This window comes from Orcinus orca, chromosome 20, assembly GCF_937001465.1.
Source record: "Orcinus orca chromosome 20, mOrcOrc1.1, whole genome shotgun sequence".
In the NCBI taxonomy this organism is placed as follows: domain Eukaryota; kingdom Metazoa; phylum Chordata; class Mammalia; order Artiodactyla; family Delphinidae; genus Orcinus; species Orcinus orca.
Window position 1 is genome coordinate 46,001,839 of NC_064578.1, and position 19,525 is coordinate 46,021,363.

Below are 19,525 nucleotides of genomic sequence, written 5' to 3' on the forward strand. Positions count from 1 at the left end.
TTCTCATGAGAGCCTGTGGATGTTCTTGTTTCCTTAGGGGCCCAAGGTCTAGTCCCTTCCTCCGGCAGCTTCCCTGTGGGCCCGCAGGAAAGAACAGCGAGGCCAGACAGCTGATGGTTAGTTGTTTTTTGTTTTTAATTTGTCTCTAATAAGTGACACCATCTGCCCACCCCAGTCTGGGAAGCGGGTCCCGAGTTGGGGGGCCTGGCACCCACTTTGGGAGTTGTAGGCAGAGACTTGGGAGGCCTTGAGGCTTGGATCCCCCCACTGGGTGTGAGTTACGTCTGGAGGGCGCACCTCCCCACCCAGGGTAGGTTAGACTTCGTCGACTTGGCCTCAAGCCCCTGGGAACAGTAGAGAGCATGGGGGCCCTGGGGCTCTCGTCCTGGGACAGTTAGCAGTTTGGAGGTACCCCTGGCCCCCTGAGCAGTTAGAGATTAGGGGAGGCTGATCCTTGGCCCTAAGGGTGATTAGGGGCTGCGGGCTGTTAGAGACCGGCTGCCCAAGCCTCAGCCCCTAAGACTGTTAGAGATTCGCCGGGGTCAGGGGTGCTGGGACCCCAGTTTGGGGAGGGAGTAGTTAGTAGATTGAGGAAATGTTCTGAGCTCCCCAGAAAAGAGCTGTAAGTTAGAGGGGGCCAGGCCTGGTTGGGGCTCAGCTGTCCCAAAGCTGGGCGTCCTGCCTGGGAGATGCGGCTGTCACTGGGGTTTCTCTCCCTCCGTGGTCCTGGCCTCCTCCTTGGCAGGAGGTGGAGACTTCCTGGAGGAAGCTGAAGTGGTGGGATTGGGAGTCCCTGACCCCGACTGGGCATCTATGCTGGCATGCTCCTTCCGGACAAGGTCCTCCAGTTCCTTCTGCAGGGGACAAAGTTCACAGAGATCAGAGGTCATCATGCATCATAAGGTCAGAGGACCTGTGGGACGGGGGTCCAGGGACTGGGCTCAGGGTGGGCGGGGGTGGCCCAGGCTCCTCACCTTCCATCCGAGGAGGTCGGCAAGGGCCAGGCAGCCCTGGTCGCAGTCACCCAGCCAGGCCACGTCCCTGTGGGCGGGTGAGAGTCAGAGCTCCCAGGCTTGTTCCAGGGCCCTACCGGCTCTGCCCTGCCCTGTGCCTCCGTGCCCTCCCTCCCACCTTGGCCCTGTCCCTTGAAGGCTCTGCTGCCCCCGCACTGCCGCGGGAGGGCCTCACCTGTAGGCCTTCTTGGAGTCGAAGTCCATGCCTCCTCCGAGGCCCATCATCATCCCGAGGAAAGGGTCCATCTGTGGGGAAGGGGGTGGAGTCGGGGGGAGCTAAGAGCACAGACCCTGGAGCCAGGTGGCTTGGGTTGGAATCCCAGCTCTGTGACTTTGCTCAAGTGGCCTGGCCTCTCTGAACGTCAGTTTCTTTCTCTGTAGAGTGGGGGTGATCATCAAACCCACTCCTAGGGTTGTACTGTCAGCGGGTTAATACAGAGGAAATGCTTAGCACGGTATCTGGCACACCGTACGTTTTTTGCCTGTTGGAGAAACATCTGTCCCCAGGAGGGAGCCCCTGCCTGGGAGTGAAGCTACCTCAGGAAAAGAGAGATGAGAGAGGGAGCGGGTAACTCCTGACAGAACTGCTGCAGGCCCAGGGGCCAGCTAGCCCTGACTCTTCAGTCACGGGAAGCACGACATTCTCGTTTTGGCTTAAGCCGCTTTGAGCTGGGGTTCTGTCACTCGTTCAAAAGGGTGAATGAGGGACTTCCCTGGTGGAGCAGAGGTTAAGAATCTGCCTGCCAATGCAGGGGACACGGGTTCGAGCCCTGGTCCGGGAAGATCCCACCTGCCATGGAGCAACTAAGCCCGTGTGCCACAACTACTGAGCCTGTGCTCTAGAGCCAGCGAGCCACAACTACTGGGCCCGTGTGCCACAACTACTGAGCCCGTGTGCCACAACTACTGAAGCCCGCACGCTCCGCAACAAGAGAAGCCACTGCAATGAGAAGCCCGTGCACCGCAACAAAGAGTAGCCCCCGCTCGCCACAACTAAAGAAAGCCCATGCGCAGCAACAAAGACCCAACGCAGGCAAAAATAAATAATAAATAAATTTTTTTTTAAAAAAAGGGTGAATGACACAGAGGCCTGTGGAATCTTGGAGTCAGGGCAGCCTGGAACCTGAACACTGTGGATTCCAGAATCCTTAGGTCTGAGCTGAGGGGTCCAAAGTATCGGGATTCTCCAGAGACCTGTCCCCTGGTTCCTGAGGAGGCCGGGGGGAGGCAATGTGGGGCCCCTGTGTGGGGGTGGCAGGGTGTGACTAAAAGGACTCACCTGGCCAGTCTTCTCCTTGTTGATGAGCAGGCGCGGGGTGGAGAGGGGCGCCCTGGTGGAGGGCGAGCTGAGTGGTGAGGGCCTGTCCCGGCTCCCCCAGTCCCCAGCAGCCCCCCATAGCCCCGAACCCCAACCTACTTGCTGATAAGGGATGCGAAGGGCTGCACCTGCAGGGAGGTGCCCATGATGATGAGGAGGTCCACCTTCAGGAAGTCCTGTGAAGGGGGAGCAGCCAGTGAGGCTGGGCTGCGGTCCCCGGCCCCCGCTGCAAGCCCACCCGCAGCTACCTGGGGAAGCCACCTTCCCCAGGGCAGGACCCAGGCTGCCCCTGCGTGGACCGAGATGGGGGGCGCGGCGGGTATACTTACTGACTGCAGGCAGGAGAAGAAACGCGCTGGGAGGTTCTCGCCAAAGAACACGATATCTGAGGTGGAGATAGATGGACAGACAGACACAGGGAGAGATAGAGACAGTGAAAAAGCAGGGGGGCAGAGACAGGGAGGGAGAGAGAGGACAGGCAGGAGCAGAAGGTGGACCGCTGGGCTGGGACGGGAGTGTGGAGCGCTGGGGACAGACTAGGGGCTATGGTACCCACTCTCCCTGGGGCAGACTCCGGGCACTGGTCAGGGAGAGAGGGTGACGGGGCTGGATGGACGGATAGGGCGCGTGGCCTTCTTGGGAAGGGGTTAGTGGCTGAGGGGGTCCCAGCCTGAGTCTACCTCGGTTGGTCCCCGGCCCCAAGGCTCACCAGGCTTCACCACACTCCGACATTTCTCACACTTGGGAGTCACCTCGGAGAAGATCTTCTCTGAGCGTGGGGAACGGGGAGGGAGAAGAGGAGGTAAGAGGCTTTGGGCTGGGGCTGCAGCCTGCCTGCCCACCCCATCCTTCCTTCACTGTCAACACAAACACACCTCAGTCACCGGCGGGCCTCCTGGGGTGTTTGCCCTGCTCAGGAGGGACCTCCCTTCTTAGACAGCTGTCCCTCCCCCACCCCCAACATTCCTGGGGTGGCTCCCAGCACCAGCCTATAGCTATTAAATGAACAAACAAACAAATGAGCAGACACTCGCCCCTAAAAGGGGCAGCTGGGTTCCACCAGCCCCCGACCTGGGGGATCTGGACTTGGGAGTGAAGCTCGTCCAGTGGGTCTTTGAGGGCAGCCCTACTTCACCGTGGGTCAGAGAGGCCTGGTAGGTGCCAGGCCTAGCGGCAGAGAGGGAAGAATTATGCAGATGATGCTGGGACAGGGACAAAACCTTAGGTGCAGCTGCTTCCCACTCTTGGGCTCTGTGACAGACACACCCCTGCCCCCACACACACCCCATGCTTATGACAATCGTCCTCATTGCCTATTGATTAAGGAAGCTTGAAAGCATTCTGTCACTTGCAACCCACAGAATCCTGGCTTGTTCATTCAACTATTCACTCATTCCTTCAACAGATATTTACAGAGCACTGCTTTAAGGTCTGTCATTTACTTGAGAATATTTTTGCATTGACAGTACATGACATTTTGCGAGTGACGCTTGTGCTACTGCTGTAAGAGAGACATAATGGGGTAATGTTAATTGTCCATCACCCCCAGCTGTGTGCACTTGGGCTATTCAGGAATCCTCACCCCAGGGGCGGGCAGCTGGCATGTGGTCAGAAGGGCCACACTCCAGGGGCCCTACTATCAGTGCTGCAGCTGTCCTTATCACACAGGGACACCAGAGGCTTTGTGAAATCAGCATAAAGAACGTCAGAAATGGGTTTCCATGGATGAAGTAAGTGGCTTCTTAATTAGCACAATGGATGTCAGAAATCAGCTCTCACTGGCATTCAGGAAATGTGGACTGGCTGGATTTTTTTGTTCCTCCTTCTCTTTTTGGACACTCTGCCCAGGCAAGAACAGGGATGAGGACTTTAGCAAGCCCTGGAGTTTGCATCCTTAAGGACAGCCCCCAGGCTTCATTCCTAACCAGGGCTGTGCCCAGCTTCACACGCCACGGCCTCTGCTCGCCTGAATCCAGCTAATCGGCCGGTTGAATCCTGTGCCTCTGGGGCAGTGCTGGCCGGTATGCTGGTTAGAGCCACATGTGACTTTTAAATTTTAATTGATACAAATTAAAGAAAGTTAAGAATTCAGTTCCTCGGTCACATTAGCCACATTTTAAGAGCTCAACAGCCCCATGTAGCAAGTGGCTGCCGTGTTGGACATTCCCCTCACCCCAGAAAGTTCTCTCAGATACTTCTGCTCTTCTTAGAGTGTAGCTGCGCTTGCCTGGATGAGCCCCTCATGTGAGACGGGGTCAGAGCGCCCAAAGGACAAAGAGCTAGGGTTTCATGACCTCACAGAACAGGTTGTAGGACCACGTGGGGGCCTGTCTGCTAACGCACGTCTCTGTGTCTGGAGTCTGCATCCATCATAACCTGGCTGTGAGGTGGTGTCGGGAGAAATGAACCCCCACTGCCAACTCCAATCTTTGGGGGCTGCCATTATCTGCTAAAAAGAGCTGCAGAGCTGTGCAGGACAGAGCTGGCGTCCGCGCGCGCGTGGAGACCCTGTCCCTGGCGCTGGGGAGCAGACAGGGGACGGGAGGCCTGCCCTCGGGGATAATAGCCTCCAGCCCCTCACCTTTCATCCAGCTTAGCGTGTACTCCTGCCGGCAGACGGGGCTGATGCAGTGAGACGTGTAGAAGGTGCCGTGGGCCTCCACCAGGTCCTCGGCCTCCAGCCCCGCCACTCGCTCCAGGGTGTCTATGTTCTGGAGGGAGAGATGGAGGAGAGAGGGTCAGGAGCGAACCACACCCCCCAAGGGGCAGAAGGCATAGCCAGGAGTTGCGGCTGAGGAAAGCAAGTGGGACAGGGAAGAAGGGAGGGAGGGAGAAGCAAGGGGCAGGGTGTGTCTAAAACTCTTCTGTTCATCCTGATGGTGCCTCTGAAAAGGTAAGTCATGGACACTTAAAGGCAGGGGCCCAAACTCAAATCTCTATGAGCCCAGACCCACTGCCACAAACCAGCCCTGGCAAATTTGGGCCACTTTGCTTCCGTTTTGCTGCAAATGTGTTTTGTTAGAACCAGACACTCTAGTGGCACCTGCCAGAAATTTGGTGAAATAAACGTACAACTCTCCAGTGTCTCCACTGTAAACGCAGCCCCCTCAGATATGGCATCCTTGGGCAGTACCCAACCTGCACAGCTGTCTGTGGCAGCCCTGGCCAGGCATTAACATAAATCAATGAATCAGGAGGGTTTTTTGGGTTTTCATCACACTGTTTTCCTACTTAACCTTACTATGATCTGCTGCATTGATAGTATATTAACTTGTAGTCTTTTCAGACAGAGATACTTTCCTTATTCAACAGGCAAGAATATTCTTCTCTTTCACATAGACACTTGCGCTTTCTCCAGCCCCTCCGGAGCAGCTTTTGTTTGCCCACGAGGAATGCTGCTGGGGCAGGTGCTGCTGGAGGACACTGGCAGACGTTACAGAGATGGCCGGGCATATGCAGCCCACAGCTGACCCGACGAGGTTTCCCGGAGGCTCCGTGAACAACTGAGAGATTTCCCTTGCAAGGGCAGACAGCCCCAACTGCCCTCTCTGCTCCCAGCCAGCCATCAGTTTATCCCCAACACATGCAGACAAGAGTCACTGTTCCCAGACTCTCTGTGGCTTTCCCTCTCCCCCCTTTACTAGAAATGCTAGTTTTGCCTTTGTTTCTTGACTTAGTCTACCAACTCCCAGACACGTAAGTAAGCAGTGTGCATGCATATAACTAAATGGCACGTCAAAGGTCTACCTACATGCCTCCGTGTTACCCTTTGATGTCATTTTTTTTTTTTTTTTTTTTTTTGCCACGCTGTGCGGCTTGCGGGACCTTAGTTCCCTGGCCAGGGATCGAACCCACGCTCTCAGCAGTGAAAGCACAGAGTCCTAACCACTGGACCACCAGGGAATTCCCTTGATGCCACTTTTGATGGAGAAACCACAAACAAACAAAAATGAATGCGGTCAACCCGTATGTACTGGTGTGAAGGGATCTCTCCAAGATGTTAGAAGGCCCAAAGCACAAAGGCAGTGTGTACAGGATGTGAAAAAGTCAATATATGAATTTGTGTATTTGCTTGCCTAAGTATGGAATATCTTCAAAGGAGACCCAAGAAGTAGGCAGCAGCCGTGGCCCCCGGGAGGGAAGCTGGGGCTGGGGAATATGGCCCAAGAGGTTCGCTATAAAGGCCAAGCAGCAATGAATGCATGGCAACACACAGCAACTGACGTCTGGCCTCAGCATCAGGCAGGAAAGAGGTCATGGTGAGGAGGCGGGCCCTGGGCAAGGTGGGCAGCGGCCACTCAGCTCCAGCCAACCACTCTCCCCCACAGAAAGCCACCCAGGGTACAGCCAGCTCTTCCCGATTTTCAAGAGGAGCCTGATGTCTGGGTTTTCATCTGCAATCTCTTGAATTTTAAACCTTGGCTCGCTTCTGGTTTCAAGACATCACGTCTCTGACATGCTTTTAAAAAGCATGAAGCTGGGACTTCCCTGGTGGCACAGTGGTTAAGAATCCGCCTGCCAATGCAGGGGACACGGGTTCGAGCCCTAGTCTGGGAAGATCCCATATGCCACAGAGCAACTAAGCCCGTGTGCCACAACTACTGGGCCTGCGCTCTAGAGCCTGCGAGCCACAACTACTGAGCCTGCATGCCACAATTACTGAAGCCCGTGCGCCTAGAGCCCGTGCTCCGCAACAAGAAAAGACACCGCAATGAGAAGCCTGCGCACCGCAACGAAGAGTAGCCCCCGCTCGCCGCAACTAGAGAAAGCCCACCTGCAGCAACGAAGACCAACGCAGCCAAAAATAAAATAAATAAATAATTTTTTTTTAAAAAAGCATGAAACTGCTATGTGGGTGCAGATATGGAAGGATCCTCCAGACAGGGCTTAAATGAAAGAAAGCCAAGTACAAACCCTATGTATGATGTAAATGCCATAGATATAGATTTAAAAGAGCGATAAGCTGGTTTGCTGAGGAGAACACAGTGACTTGAACGAAGGCGACAACTGTTCTCATGTTTGAATGGATACTTGTGTCTTGAGATAAAAATAGCATCGCGCGTGGCTTCGAAAGTGCTGCATCGTCACAATTCAGAAAGACGTGAAGACAATGTGTTCCAGAAAACTGGGTCAGTGACTCAAAAAGTGGCTGAGGTTAAAGAAGAGGGTGATGAGTTTAAAAAAAAAAAAAAAAAGGTTTCGTGAAACGTGAGACTGGAAAAATTTTTTCCACCTTTGTCTATGTTACGTAACGTGCCATTCTGAATACGTATGCGTGCTTAAATCCACACATGAAGAATTGCAACTGGGGGGAAATGCCACCACATTTCACGCTGACCTCACAACGCATTGGTGTTGGCTTTCGTCTAAAAATAGCCTACAGCTGGTGTGCTTTCGTGGTTGGGGCAGGGGGTTCTGCCTCAGAGCTGGGAAGCGAGCCCTCTGAGCTGCCCCCATGAGCCACCTGGGCCTGGGCCTGGGCTTCTCGTGCTGGGACCCCTGTGATCTCATCCTGTCTGGAGGGTTTAAACATCGTCTATCTGCTGCTCTCCAGCTCGAGTCCAGACTCCCGTGTCCAGCTGTCTGCCCATGTCCCCAGGTGGTTGTCTAATGGGCATCTCAACCCCGACATGCCTTCAGCCAAGCTCCTCCTCTGCCCCCCACGCCTGCACGTCCCACCATCTCAATAAAAGGCAGCAGGTGCTCAGGCTGAGAGGGAACCAGTCATCCCTGACTCCTTTCCTTCTCTCACGAATCGTTTCACATTCAACCCATTGGCAAGTCCTGCCAGCTCCACCTTCAAAACGGGTTCATAAGCCGCCCACCTCTCCCCTTCGGCGGCCCCCTCCCCGGCCCAGCCTCCATCCTCTCCTGCTTGGAACATCATTGCAGCCTCCTCCCTGGCCTTGGTACCCGCCCCCCACTGCTCCCACAGTCTGCCCCCCTCACGCAGCCAGAGGGACCCTGTGAACACCTGGGTCAGGTCACGTCCCTGCCCTGCTCAGAGCCCTCCTGTGATTCCATCTCACTCAGGGGAAGGGACAAAGCCCTCCCTGTGGCCCCCAAGCCCCCACACGGCCCACCCCTGTCACCTCCCTGACCTCGTCTCCTCCATCTTCTCCTACTACTGTCCTCCCTGCTCACTCAGATCCAGCTTCTTCTTCTTCTTCTTTTCTCTTTTTTAAAATATTTATTTATTTGGCTGTGCCGGGTCTTAGCTGTGGCATGTGGGATCTAGTTCCCTGACCAGGGATCGAACCTGGGCCCCCTGCATTGGGAGCGTGGAGTCTTAACCACTGGACTGCCAGGGAAGTCCAGATCCAGCTTCTTGAACACGCCAAATGCAGCCTCCCCTCAGGACCTCTGGACTGGCTGTTCGCTTTGCCTGGAATGCACTCTCCCCCGACAGATGATCCCATGGCTCCCTCCCTCCCCTCCTACAGGTCTCTGTTTAAATGTCCTGCTTCTCAGTGAGGCCTTCCCTGACATCCTGTTCACTACAGCCCCCGACCCTGCACACACAGAGCTTGAGTCCTCTTTCCTGCTCAGCTGTGCGCCATAGACCTCTCAGCATCAGCGTAGATACGCAACTCACCCATCTCGTCCGTTGTCTCTCCCCACACTACAGTGTCAGTTCCAGGAGGGCAGGGATGTCTGCTCCCTCCGTTCACTGCCTGCAGGGCCTGGCACTGGGTTGGCACTCAGTAAACATTGGGACAGAAGCTTACAAACAGGTTTGCCAGCAAGGCTATGGTGAGGATTTCATGAAGGCACTTGGCTTCAGGTGAGCTGTTCGTATCAAGTCTGAGTCACATCTCATGGAAAAAACTGACTCTCTGGGAAGAAAGGTCAGGTTTATTCTGAGCTGGGGCTCCTGCTGGAAGGAGGAGGCCATCCCCTCCCCCGCCAGCCCTGGGTGGGAGCACGTACCCCACTTGAGAATTCCGGACCTACAAAGATTTCATCCTCCCCCTGGTGGCAACTTCTGAGGCTGCAGGCTCCCGATTGCCAGGCGCAGGAAGAAAATAATAGAACACCTATTTCTATCCATGTGTTCTCTCTCTATTTTATAATTTTGGGTTCTGAGGTATGAATTAGAGCAGGCATGGTATCAGGGCTATAGTACATCATGTAATTTGGATACGTATTTATGAAACAAAGGTAGAGGTGCAAACATGTTTCACTATTGGGGTGCGAGACCCTAAAAGGCTCACCACTTGGAAGCCAACGATGTGAGCTGTCATTCCCTGAGGACACCCCGGCGAGGCCCTCCGCCAAGCACCTGACCTGTATGAGCCACGGCCCCACGGTACGCACAAGGCCTTTGTGCAAATTACAAAAGGGTGTCCCAGGACTTCCCCGGTGGTGCCGTGGTTAAGACTCCACGCTCCCAATGCAGGGGGCCGGGGTTCGATCCCTGGTTGGGGAACTAGATCCCACATGCATGCCACAACTAAGGAGCCCGCCTGCTGCAACTAAGGAGCTGGTGTGCCGTAACTAATAAGCCAGCAAACCGCAACTAAGGAGCCCGCCTGCCACAACTGAGACCCAGCACAGCCAAATAAATAAATATATTTTTAAAAGGTGCCCCACAAAAAAAAAAAAAAAGATAGTGCTCTTTCCTTAAGAGTTTACAGCTACCAGCCGGAAGATTGTCAGGTGTAGTGATCATGTTAGATCAACTCAGTTTGGAGTCACCTGCTGGAAAGCCCCGCCAAATACGGAATCTATGGTGCCAATAGCGTCTGCTCAGAGAAGTACTCCTGGGATGGCCCTGAGGGAGGTCACTGCCACACCACCACAGGCCTGAGAGGGCAAAGCTGTTCTGGCCTCTGTTTTATAGAAAGCGAAACTGAGGCTGAGAGAGGGGACGTGAGTTACTGCAGGTCACGTGACAGAGAAGCCGTGGCCTGAGCTCTCGGGCCCCTCCAGCCCTTGCTCTTCCTCCCAGCATGCCCGCGGTCCCACCTACCTGCGTGTAGCAGCGCAGGAGCAGCCCTTTCTCCTTCAGCAGGCGGATGAAGTAGTGGCAGACGGTGGGCTGGAGGGGAGCAATCATGACAGTGCCGATGAAGACGGAAGACACTGACCGCGCACCGCCGTGTGCCGGGAACCGTTCTAGGCACCACGCCTGTTTTCCCTCACGGAATCGTCACACCGACCTCGCGAGGTGCGCACCTCTGTTATCCCCATTTCACAGGTGAGGGAACTGAGGCACAGAGAGGGTGACTGTCTTGCCAGAGTCACCCAGGTTGTGGAGTTGGGGTTCGCACAGAGAGGACTGGCTCTGGAGTCTGGGCTCTTGCATGTATCGTTAACTCATTTAAGCCTCACGACAACCCTTCTCGTGGACTATTATCAGCTTCATTTTACATAAGGGAAAACTGAGGCTTGCAGGATCTCAGTTCCCCAACCAGGGACTGAACCCGGCACAGCAGTGAAGGCCCGGAATCCTAACCACTAGGCCAGGGAACTTCCCCAGAGCCCACGTGTTTAATGGCTATAATATTTGTCTGAAGGGCCCTGGAGGGGGCTTTCCCATGCCTGCTGGCCCCCAACCTTTCCTGTCACCGCCTCCACAAAAGAGAGCTCACCTTGAACTGCCCAGGATAGAGTTCCTTGGCGAGGGCAAAGAAGGGCTCTGGGTGTTTCTGTGGGAGAGAGAGCCGGAGGGCAGGTGGGCACCCAGATGGCCCTGGTGAGATGAGAGCTGGAGAGAGGCGGCCACGCCTCCACCCCCCACCCCCATTACAGACGTTCCTCCCTGCAGGACACGTACCTTGAAGTAGCCAATCTCAAAGATGGCCTCCGGGTAGGGAAGATGGTATTTCTCCAGGTTGGCATAGAGGCCCGTGTTTGGGGAGCGGAAGTCAGGGATGCCCGCCGCTGGAGGAGGAGTGGCAGCGGGCATTCAATCGATGAGGGACCTTGGCCCCTTCTCTACCACACTGACCCTCCCAGGCAAGGACCCCCACACAGCTCCTCCCCAGCTCTTCGAAGGGGCACCCCCAACCAGGGAGTTCTCTTGGGGGAGGGGGGCACTTACAAGTGGAGATTCCAGCTCCCACCAAACAGATAACCCTGCGACCTGGAGGAGAAGAGTTTATGCAGCGTGGGTTTTTTGTTTCTGTTTTTTTTTCAGTTTACGTTTGTTTACTGTTGTAACATTTTGTTTTGAACATCAAACACTGCTCCAAAATGTGACCATTTATCTTAAGACAGGTGTCTTTGCCATAAACTAAGTACTGAGCTGGTGTTCACCAGTTGTCTTTGCCATAAACTAAGTACTGAGCTGGTGTTCACCAGTTGTCTTTGCCATAAACTAAGTACTGAGCTGGTGTTCACCAGTTGTCTTTGCCATAAACTAAGTACTGAGCTGGTGTTCACAATGAACTTCTGACAGCTTAAAAAATTATTAGTGGCTCTTCTGTCTAATAATCAAATATATCATCACAGACTGAATGTAATGATTACATTAAAAGACCAAAGTTTCCCCTTCCCTTTCTTACCCTTAAATAATACCACCCACCACAGTCCCTGAAGCCGTTTACTCTGTGCCTGGCCCTGGGGCAAGCATTTCAGATCCCTGAATGGCTCTCCCAACCATTTCAAGGAGGGAGGTGTTAACATCCCACTTTATAGATGAGGAAACTGAGGCTCAGATAGGGGAAGGGGTCACACAGGTGACTGATGGAAGAGCCAGCATGGGGTCAAAGAATCCACTGTTTGAAATTACACCAATGGGGACTTCCCTGGTGGCACAGTGGTTAAGAATCCACCTGCAATGCAGGGCACACGGGTTCGAGCCCTGGTCTGGGAAGATCCCACATGTCACAGAGCAACTAAGCCTGTGTGCTACAACTACTGAGCCTGCGCTCTAGAGCCCGCGAGCCACAACTACTGAAGCCCGCGCACCTAGAGCCTGTGCTCCACAACAAGCCACCACAACGTTCTCATGCGCACCGCAACAAACTGCAAGTAGAGAAAGCCCACGCGTAGCAACGAAGACCCAACGTAGCCAAAATAAATAAATTTATATTAAAAGAAATGAAATTATAGCAATGTAGTAAGATTCAAGAAAAGGCCACTTGGAGAGAAATTTCTCCTCGCTAGATCTAGACAAAAATGCATGAGATCTTAGTGAGAAGGGTGGGGTGGGGGGTTCCCCCGGAAGAGCTGCAGGTTATTGTGAAAAAAATCTCTGGCCACCCCTCATCTTTTGGACATAATCTTGGATGGCCATCTATTTCTAGCATATGATACACATTCCTTCATCCTATTCCTTCCCTCCATAATCAAATGCACATCAGCCGCCGGAAGTCTGGTAATTTTCAGGTGAAGACCAAAGGCTGGCCACTCTCAGCCCATGCCCAGTGAGCAGCAGCGTGGATAAGGGCTTCCAATCCTACTTCTTCTGCATACCAGCGGGGGCGTCTTAGTTCAGATCACCACTCTGGGCTTTAGCTTCCTGCTCTGTAAAATGGGCATAATCACAGTACTGACCTTGCAGGGCTGTTGAGAGAATGAATTCATCCCTGTGAAGCTTAGATCAGTGCCCAGCACTGATGATTCTACAAGTCACTCGTGCTCAACTTCTTGAGCCCCATGATTCGTACACCTATAAGCGCTTTGCTCCCCCATCGTCACCAGCTTTCAGAGAAGAAGATGGGGAGGCGTGGTAGGGGTGGCATCACTTCACAAGCACGTGGGGCTGTGCAGAAATAGCCCAGCTGCCTCTTCAGTGGCTGGCTGGCTGGCAGCCCTGCCACGCAGCACCCTTGGCATCCGCCCCTCAGCTCATGGACAGACACGGGTGTGAGGCGCCTGTGAACCGGGCACCTCTGGGGTGTTCTGTGCAAAGGGGGACAGCAAGGGTGACAAAGCCTGAGGCCTGCTACAGCCACAGCCCTTGGCTTCGTCTCGGAATGCCATTGGACTCGGCCCAGTGGACCCACCAGGGGCCATGTGGAAGGGAGCGTGCGCCCTGGATTCAGGCGACCTGGCATCGAGCCCTGATCCTGCCTCTTGCCAGAAGTGTGACCCTGTACCCAGTCACAGTCTCTCTGCGCCTCAGTTTCCTCCTCTGTCCAGATCACTCCTCACAGGTATCATGTGAAGATCAAAGGAGGGGACACCTGTCAAGTGCTTAGCCCAGTGCCTGGCAAACAGCGAGAACTCAATTCATTGTTATTATTATTTTTATATTTTTAAGATTTTTTGGTGTGGACCTTTTTTTTTTGTCTGTTCGTTTTGTGGTACACGGGCCTCTCACTGTTGTGGCCTCTCCCGTGTGGAGCATAGGCTCCGGACGCACAGGCCCAGCGGCCATGGCTCACGGGCCCAGCCGCTCCGCGGCATGTGGGATCTTCCCGGACCGGGGCACGAACCCGCGTCCCCTGCATCGGCAGGCGGACTCTCAACCACTGCGCCACCAGGGAAGCCCTTCTGTCGACCATTTTTAAAGTCTTTATTGAATTTTGATTACAGTATTGCTTCTGTTTTATGTTTTGTTTCTTTGGCCGTGAGGAATGTGGGATCTCAGCTCCCCAACCAGGGATCGAACCCATACATACCCCCTGCGTTGGAAGGCGAAGTCTTAACCAACGGACCGCCATGCAAGTCCCCATTGTTATTATTTATTATTATCCCCTCATAGGCGCCCTCATGAATCAATTATCCTAAAACCCATGTGCAGGAGGACAGAAGGAATGAAAGCTTTGATGCCACTGCCTTAGTTCTCTTGGGGGCCCACCCAAGCCAAGAGATGGCTGCAGACAGCTGTCTGGCCTGCCCTAGGAGAGGGAGGTTCAGGACGGCCGGCCTGGCTGCCCTCGGAGAGACGGCAGCAGCTGGAGGACAGGGAAACTGGAGAAGACGTCCTCAACAAAAGGCTGTCCAGGACCCTCAAAGAGTGGATTGTTCTAGTCGAGGACTGCCGAGGGCTCGGTTTCTCAGCCTCTGGTGACCTCAACTCGTGGCGAGAAATATAAATTACATGGTGACCCCATAAAGAGGCACCTCTACACCACACCCGAAACAAGCCTCCTGTAATAATCGTCACAGGAAACACTTAGGCAGCCCTTGCTCTCTTCCAGGCCCGGTTCCAGGCATTTACATCTATGAATTTATGTAACCCCCTCATAACCCTATAAGGTAATTACTATCATTAGCGTCTTCATTCTGTCAAACAGGCCTGGCCAATCAGAGACACGGTGATTGGTTCAGGGGTAGGAATGTGACCCAACCCGGGCCAATTGGAGCCGATCTCTGCTCTTTTGCCTGAACTACTGGGAGAAAGGTGGCTCCCTCCCTCTTCAGTGGGAGCCACTAGGCTGCTGGAACTTGTATTTGCCACTGCCAGGAGCAACCTTGACCCCAACACAGAGAAGAGCTGCACCAGAGAGGGTTCAGATTTTTGACAACAGCGTGGAAGTCGCTGAATCCAGCCACGATTAAAGCGGGGTTTTCGTTACAGGATCAACACACTCCCTTTTTGGCATAAGCCAGTTTGAGTTGCGGTTCTTGTGACTTGCAGATGAAAGCTGTGAATTAAGTCACTTGGGACCAGGAGAGGGGAAGGGGCCCAGGGCAGGCAGAGGACTCACAGCGCTCACTCTGCATGTAGCGGGTCACCCCTTCCAGGGTTAATTCGTCCAGCAGACGCTCCTTCTGGGTGCCCAGGCCCAGTGTCTGGGAGAAGAAATTCCGCAGGAAGTCCACTGGCCAAAAAGAAGAGAGACAGCAGCCGGGTGGGTGTCCAGTCAGGGTGCCCAGAGGCCCCGAGTGCCCCTGCCCAGCCCTGGGGCCCCGCCGCCTTCCCGCAACTAAGAGCTCAATGCCTGGCCCAGTCAGGGGCCTCCAGGCGCTCGCACTGCATCTGGTATTACATACTTTGAATGTCACCCCTGGCGGAGGTGAGCACCCAGATCCCTGCCCTAAACCGCCCCCCAGAACCGTGCTCTCAAGGAAGATACTCACTCTCTCCTTCTCCGCCAGCCGCTCCTCCCTCAGTGTCTGAATCTGAGTCCTGGAAGGGGTGGGGGTGGGGTGATCAGGCCCCAGAAGTGGGGTGAGGGAGGGAGGGAAGTGGGGGTGACACCGGGTTTGGGGAAAAGGCTCTGGCTGGGAGCTGGGCCCAAGGAAGTGAGGGGTGGAGGGGACAGCGCTGGGGGCCAGTGTGTGGGCTCTGGGACAGGCTGCCTGTGTTGGAAAACCCAGCTCTGCTACTTGCAAGGAGCACAGTCTCCGGTGGGTGACTTGGCTTTTCTGAGTCTCCGAGCTCCTCCTCTTAGAAATGGAGCTCAGAGGACACTCATCTCAGAGTGCTACTGTGAGATGAAGTGAGTTCACCTCTGGGAGGTGCTCGGAACAGCCCTGGGGCGGGTGTGTGGTGGTGATCGCTCAGGAAGCACTGGCTATGTTCTCATCACCTCCCGGTGTCCACGGCCTCGCCTTACAACCCCTTAGTCCCCTGCCCCGGCCAGCAGTCCTGCAGCCCTCCTCAACTACGTCACTCCTGTGAATAACGCCTCGGTCCTCACCCTGCGGCCGTCAGCCCTCCTGCCTGAAGCCCCCCACTCCACCTTTCCAACCCTTCCATCTCCTTTATCGACTCCTCCCCTCAGCCAGACTTCCAAATTGAGGGTCTGGGACTCTGTCCTGGGCCCTCCCTACTTTCTCTGTTCACCTTCCCTGGTCGGCCTCATCCACGCCACTGGTCTGTCCTCCAGATCCAGGGTTCCCGCAGCCTCCTGGTATGCCTCCTTCTAAGTGACCCCCGGTCCCTCACTCCCGCCGTGTCCCAAACTGGCCTCAGCATCTCCCCCAAACCTGCTCCTCCTCCTGGGCCCCATCTCAGCGTGGCTTCCGGCCCCCGGTCTGCCAGACGCCTCCTGCCTCCCTCCCCTGCCCTCCTGCCATAACACGTCCCCTCTCCAGGGCTCCACGTGGCCCAGCCTGTCCTCCCCGCGGTCCTGCCCCGACCTCCTCCCTAGGCTCCCAGCCTCAGTCTTCACCTCTGATCTACTCTGCTGCCCTGTGTGTGATGGCCTGCCTGGGTCAGCCCGCTCCCCTCCACTTCAAAGGCCTTTCTCTGTGGCCTCTCCAGTCTAGTCATCTGATCACGAACATCTATGGAGTCTACCATGATGTCAGCTCCAAGAAGGCTGGGAGTTTTCGTCATCACCGCTGGCAGCCCAGCACCAAGAACAGGGTCTGGCACTCGGCGGGAGTTCCAGAACTATCCACCACTGGACAAACGGACGCCGGCTGTGCTGTGTGCTAGCCCGGGCCTGGGCCCTGTCATGGACCTCATGCAATGGTAGGAATGCAATTCTGGGGAATTCCCTGGCAGTCCAGTGGTTAGGACTACGCGATCTTACTGCCAAGGGCCTGCATTCAATCCCTGGTTGGGGAACTAAGATCCCGCAAGCCGAGTGGTGCAGCCAAAAAAAAAAAAAAAAAAATCTAACCAATTCGCTCTCCTGTTTAAAACCCCTCCAACGACCCCTCTCCATCACTCACAACTCTGGTTCCAAGCCTTTTTGAATAGAAACCTCCCTTCCAAACATAGTGAAAACTTTTCGTTACTTTCGGACTACGTATGCTGCACAAAAACTTCGACCATTAGACAATGTGTAACTTGGGGGCACTTGCTTCATGATTCCCTCACCCACAACCCCCGTCCCATTCCCCCACTTCAAGCTAACCACTCTTATTAACAGTACAATGGTAATTACTCCAGATTTCGTCTCTGCGGGTAAAACTCGTTATTTCCCCAGAAGTGGGTCATACCACAGTACGATGCTGCAACTTGCATTTTGCGCCAAACAATGTATCATAGACCTACCAGCTACATAGCGTTGCAGTGTGAGGATGCCCCATAGTTCATTTAACCCATCAACTGATAGCCGTTTGGGCTGTTTCCAGTTTTTCTGTATGAGACAATGCTGCAATTTACATCCTTGAATCTCTCTCTTTGGGACTGAGGATCGCTTTTTCACATGAAACCTTTTTCCCTGACAGTGGTCGTGCTTTGGGAGCCAGGCGAGGGAGAAGCCCGGCCTGACAGGAAACTCTTATCCCCTCGGTGTGGCTCTGCCGTGCCTCTGTGGGGTGCTCTCATCACAGCTTCTGCACTGGCCTACATCTGAACTGCGATCTCGCGTCTGTGGGTGGGCTGGCATGATTTCAGGTTGCAGACAGTGAGGCTCTGTGGAAGGATTTCAGGGCCCTGCTGAGAACGTGGGAGCAACAGGGCCTAAGGGGGAGCTGGAGGTGCTGGTGGGGCCTCTGTGAGCCTGCTTCCAGAGAAGTGTCCGGGATGCAATGTGCCGGGTGCCGTGGGTCACAAACCCGTGCCTGCCCTTCTAGCCAAGGAACAGTGGACAAGTTACTGAACAACTCTGTTTCCAATTCCTCATCTATAAAATGGCTACAGTAGACCTTGCCCCCCAACAGGGATGCTGGGAAGATGAAATGAGATGAGGCACATCAAACACTAAGCAGAGTACCCAGCTGGAGTAAGTACTCAATAAATGCTAACCATGAATATAATTAGCTGACCTCCCCAGCCACCTGATTACTGAACACATCACATTTTTTCATGCCCCTCAGTGTTTGCAAAAGCTGTATCCTCTGTCTGGGACACCATTTCTCACCTTGCCTGAGAAAATTCTAAATCACTCTACACTAACTACCATGTGCTGTATCTCAATCTGACTCCTAGATCAGCCTGTGGATTCCTCCAGGGAAGGGACTGGCAGGAATCTGTGTGACCCCACAAAGTTTACTCTGGGCTCCCAGAGTGCCCTGAGCTACTTTCATTATCACCCCATAGGGTCATTGTCTAGTCACTTGTCCTGTGAGATCTGTGAGTTCAGGGACCAAAGCTCTTCCATGCCCAGTGCAAATGAGTTTCAGAAGGGATGGGGGGCGCGGTGGGGAGGGCAAGGAGAAAGGAAAGTTTGGAAGGGCAGGCCTGGGGTTGAGGCTGCACACCCTTCTCTGACAGTCCCCAGAATCCACCATTCCCCGGGAGGATGAACCAGGAGGTGGGGTGAGGGACTGGGGCAGTGAGCTGAGGGCCCTGGGGTATCTGTCTCCCCTCTGCCACCTCCCCCCGTGTGGGGTGTTGGAAGTCCATCTCTCTCCTTCCCTCCACCCTTCCCTCCATCTCACCTGAGCCTCCTGCACCTTCCCTGCCTGGGTCTCCACAGGGTCAGAGGCTGGGGGAGGAGGGGGAGCAGATGTGGTTATGGTGAAGGGAGTGGTTAAGGGGGAATGAAGGGTTTCAAAGCAGCGGGGGGCAGAGGGGGTCAAGAAGACCCACCAACCTAGTTATACTGGGGTGGAAGTGTAAAAATGGAGTAGATGGAGGGAGGGAATGGGGAAAAGCAGATCTTATCAGAGTGGGGAGTGCTGGGAGGACAGGTGGTTAGTGAGGGACAAAGAGGCTGGGACGGGAAGGTTTAGGAGAGAGAAAAGAAAGTAAAGTATACAGGGTATGGAGGAAGACTTAGGAGGAGTTAGGAAGGTCGCAGTAGTGTGTGAGTGTGTACGGGGAGGGTTAGGTTTACAAGCAGAGGCAAGCGTAGAAAGCAAGAGAGAAGATAAGAAGAGATACTCCGCCTGGAAGAGGTGTTGGGTGATGGGGGGCAGGGAGGGTGGGATGGTAGGTTTAGGAGAGGAAGGAAGAGATAGGAGGGGACACCAGGGGTCCCCTAGCATCCTACAGTTCCCACTAACAACCAGGTACCCTCAGCAACCTGGACCGCGACATTCTAAGTCCCTAGCAACGAGGGTCCTTAGCAACTAAGGTGAGAGAAAGACGCGATCATTAGTAACCTGGGGGACGTGGCAAACGGACCCTTAAAACCTCGCGACCCAGAAACCCACCAATCTAGCAATATGGATCATTTTGCAACGGCCCCTGAATCCCATTCCCCCCCGTGCAGCCCCCATCTCCTGCCCCACCACGCCCGCCCTCGGGCCCCGGGGCCTGCAGCCCTCAGCCAGGCCCCGGCGCGGCCCGACCCTCCCACCAGGGCCCCCGACTCACGATCCGGCTCAGCCATGGGCGCGGGGCGGGGGCCCTCGGTACTGTCACCGACTGCTCTGCCCCGTGACGGCACCGGAAACAGGAGGGGGTCCGAGACAGGGCAAAGAACTACAACTCCCAGGAGCCATCGCGGCC

General features: G+C 54.8%; 1 protein-coding gene across 2 annotated transcripts; it reads right to left on the reverse strand.

Moving 5' to 3' along the window:
• Positions 1–116: 116 nt before the first annotated feature.
• SIRT2 (sirtuin 2) lies at positions 117–19,507 on the reverse strand. Of its 2 annotated transcripts, XM_004271317.4 has the most exons (16): positions 19,391–19,507; positions 18,511–18,557; positions 15,310–15,358; positions 14,937–15,050; positions 11,378–11,419; positions 11,111–11,217; positions 10,926–10,982; positions 10,304–10,372; positions 4,913–5,042; positions 3,041–3,100; positions 2,661–2,716; positions 2,431–2,507; positions 2,293–2,344; positions 1,189–1,259; positions 975–1,041; positions 117–854 (listed from the first exon to the last, which is right to left on the reverse strand). In XM_004271317.4, exons 1-16 carry the CDS (start codon positions 19,404–19,406, stop codon positions 699–701), a joined length of 1,170 nt encoding a protein of 389 aa, XP_004271365.1. In that variant the 5' UTR covers positions 19,407–19,507; the 3' UTR covers positions 117–698. The 2 variants fall into 2 exon arrangements, with proteins under 2 accessions (XP_004271365.1, XP_004271366.1); XM_004271318.4 differs by lacking the exon at positions 18,511–18,557 and having other exon boundaries at positions 19,391–19,497.
• Between the last annotated feature and the right edge of the window lie 18 nt (positions 19,508–19,525).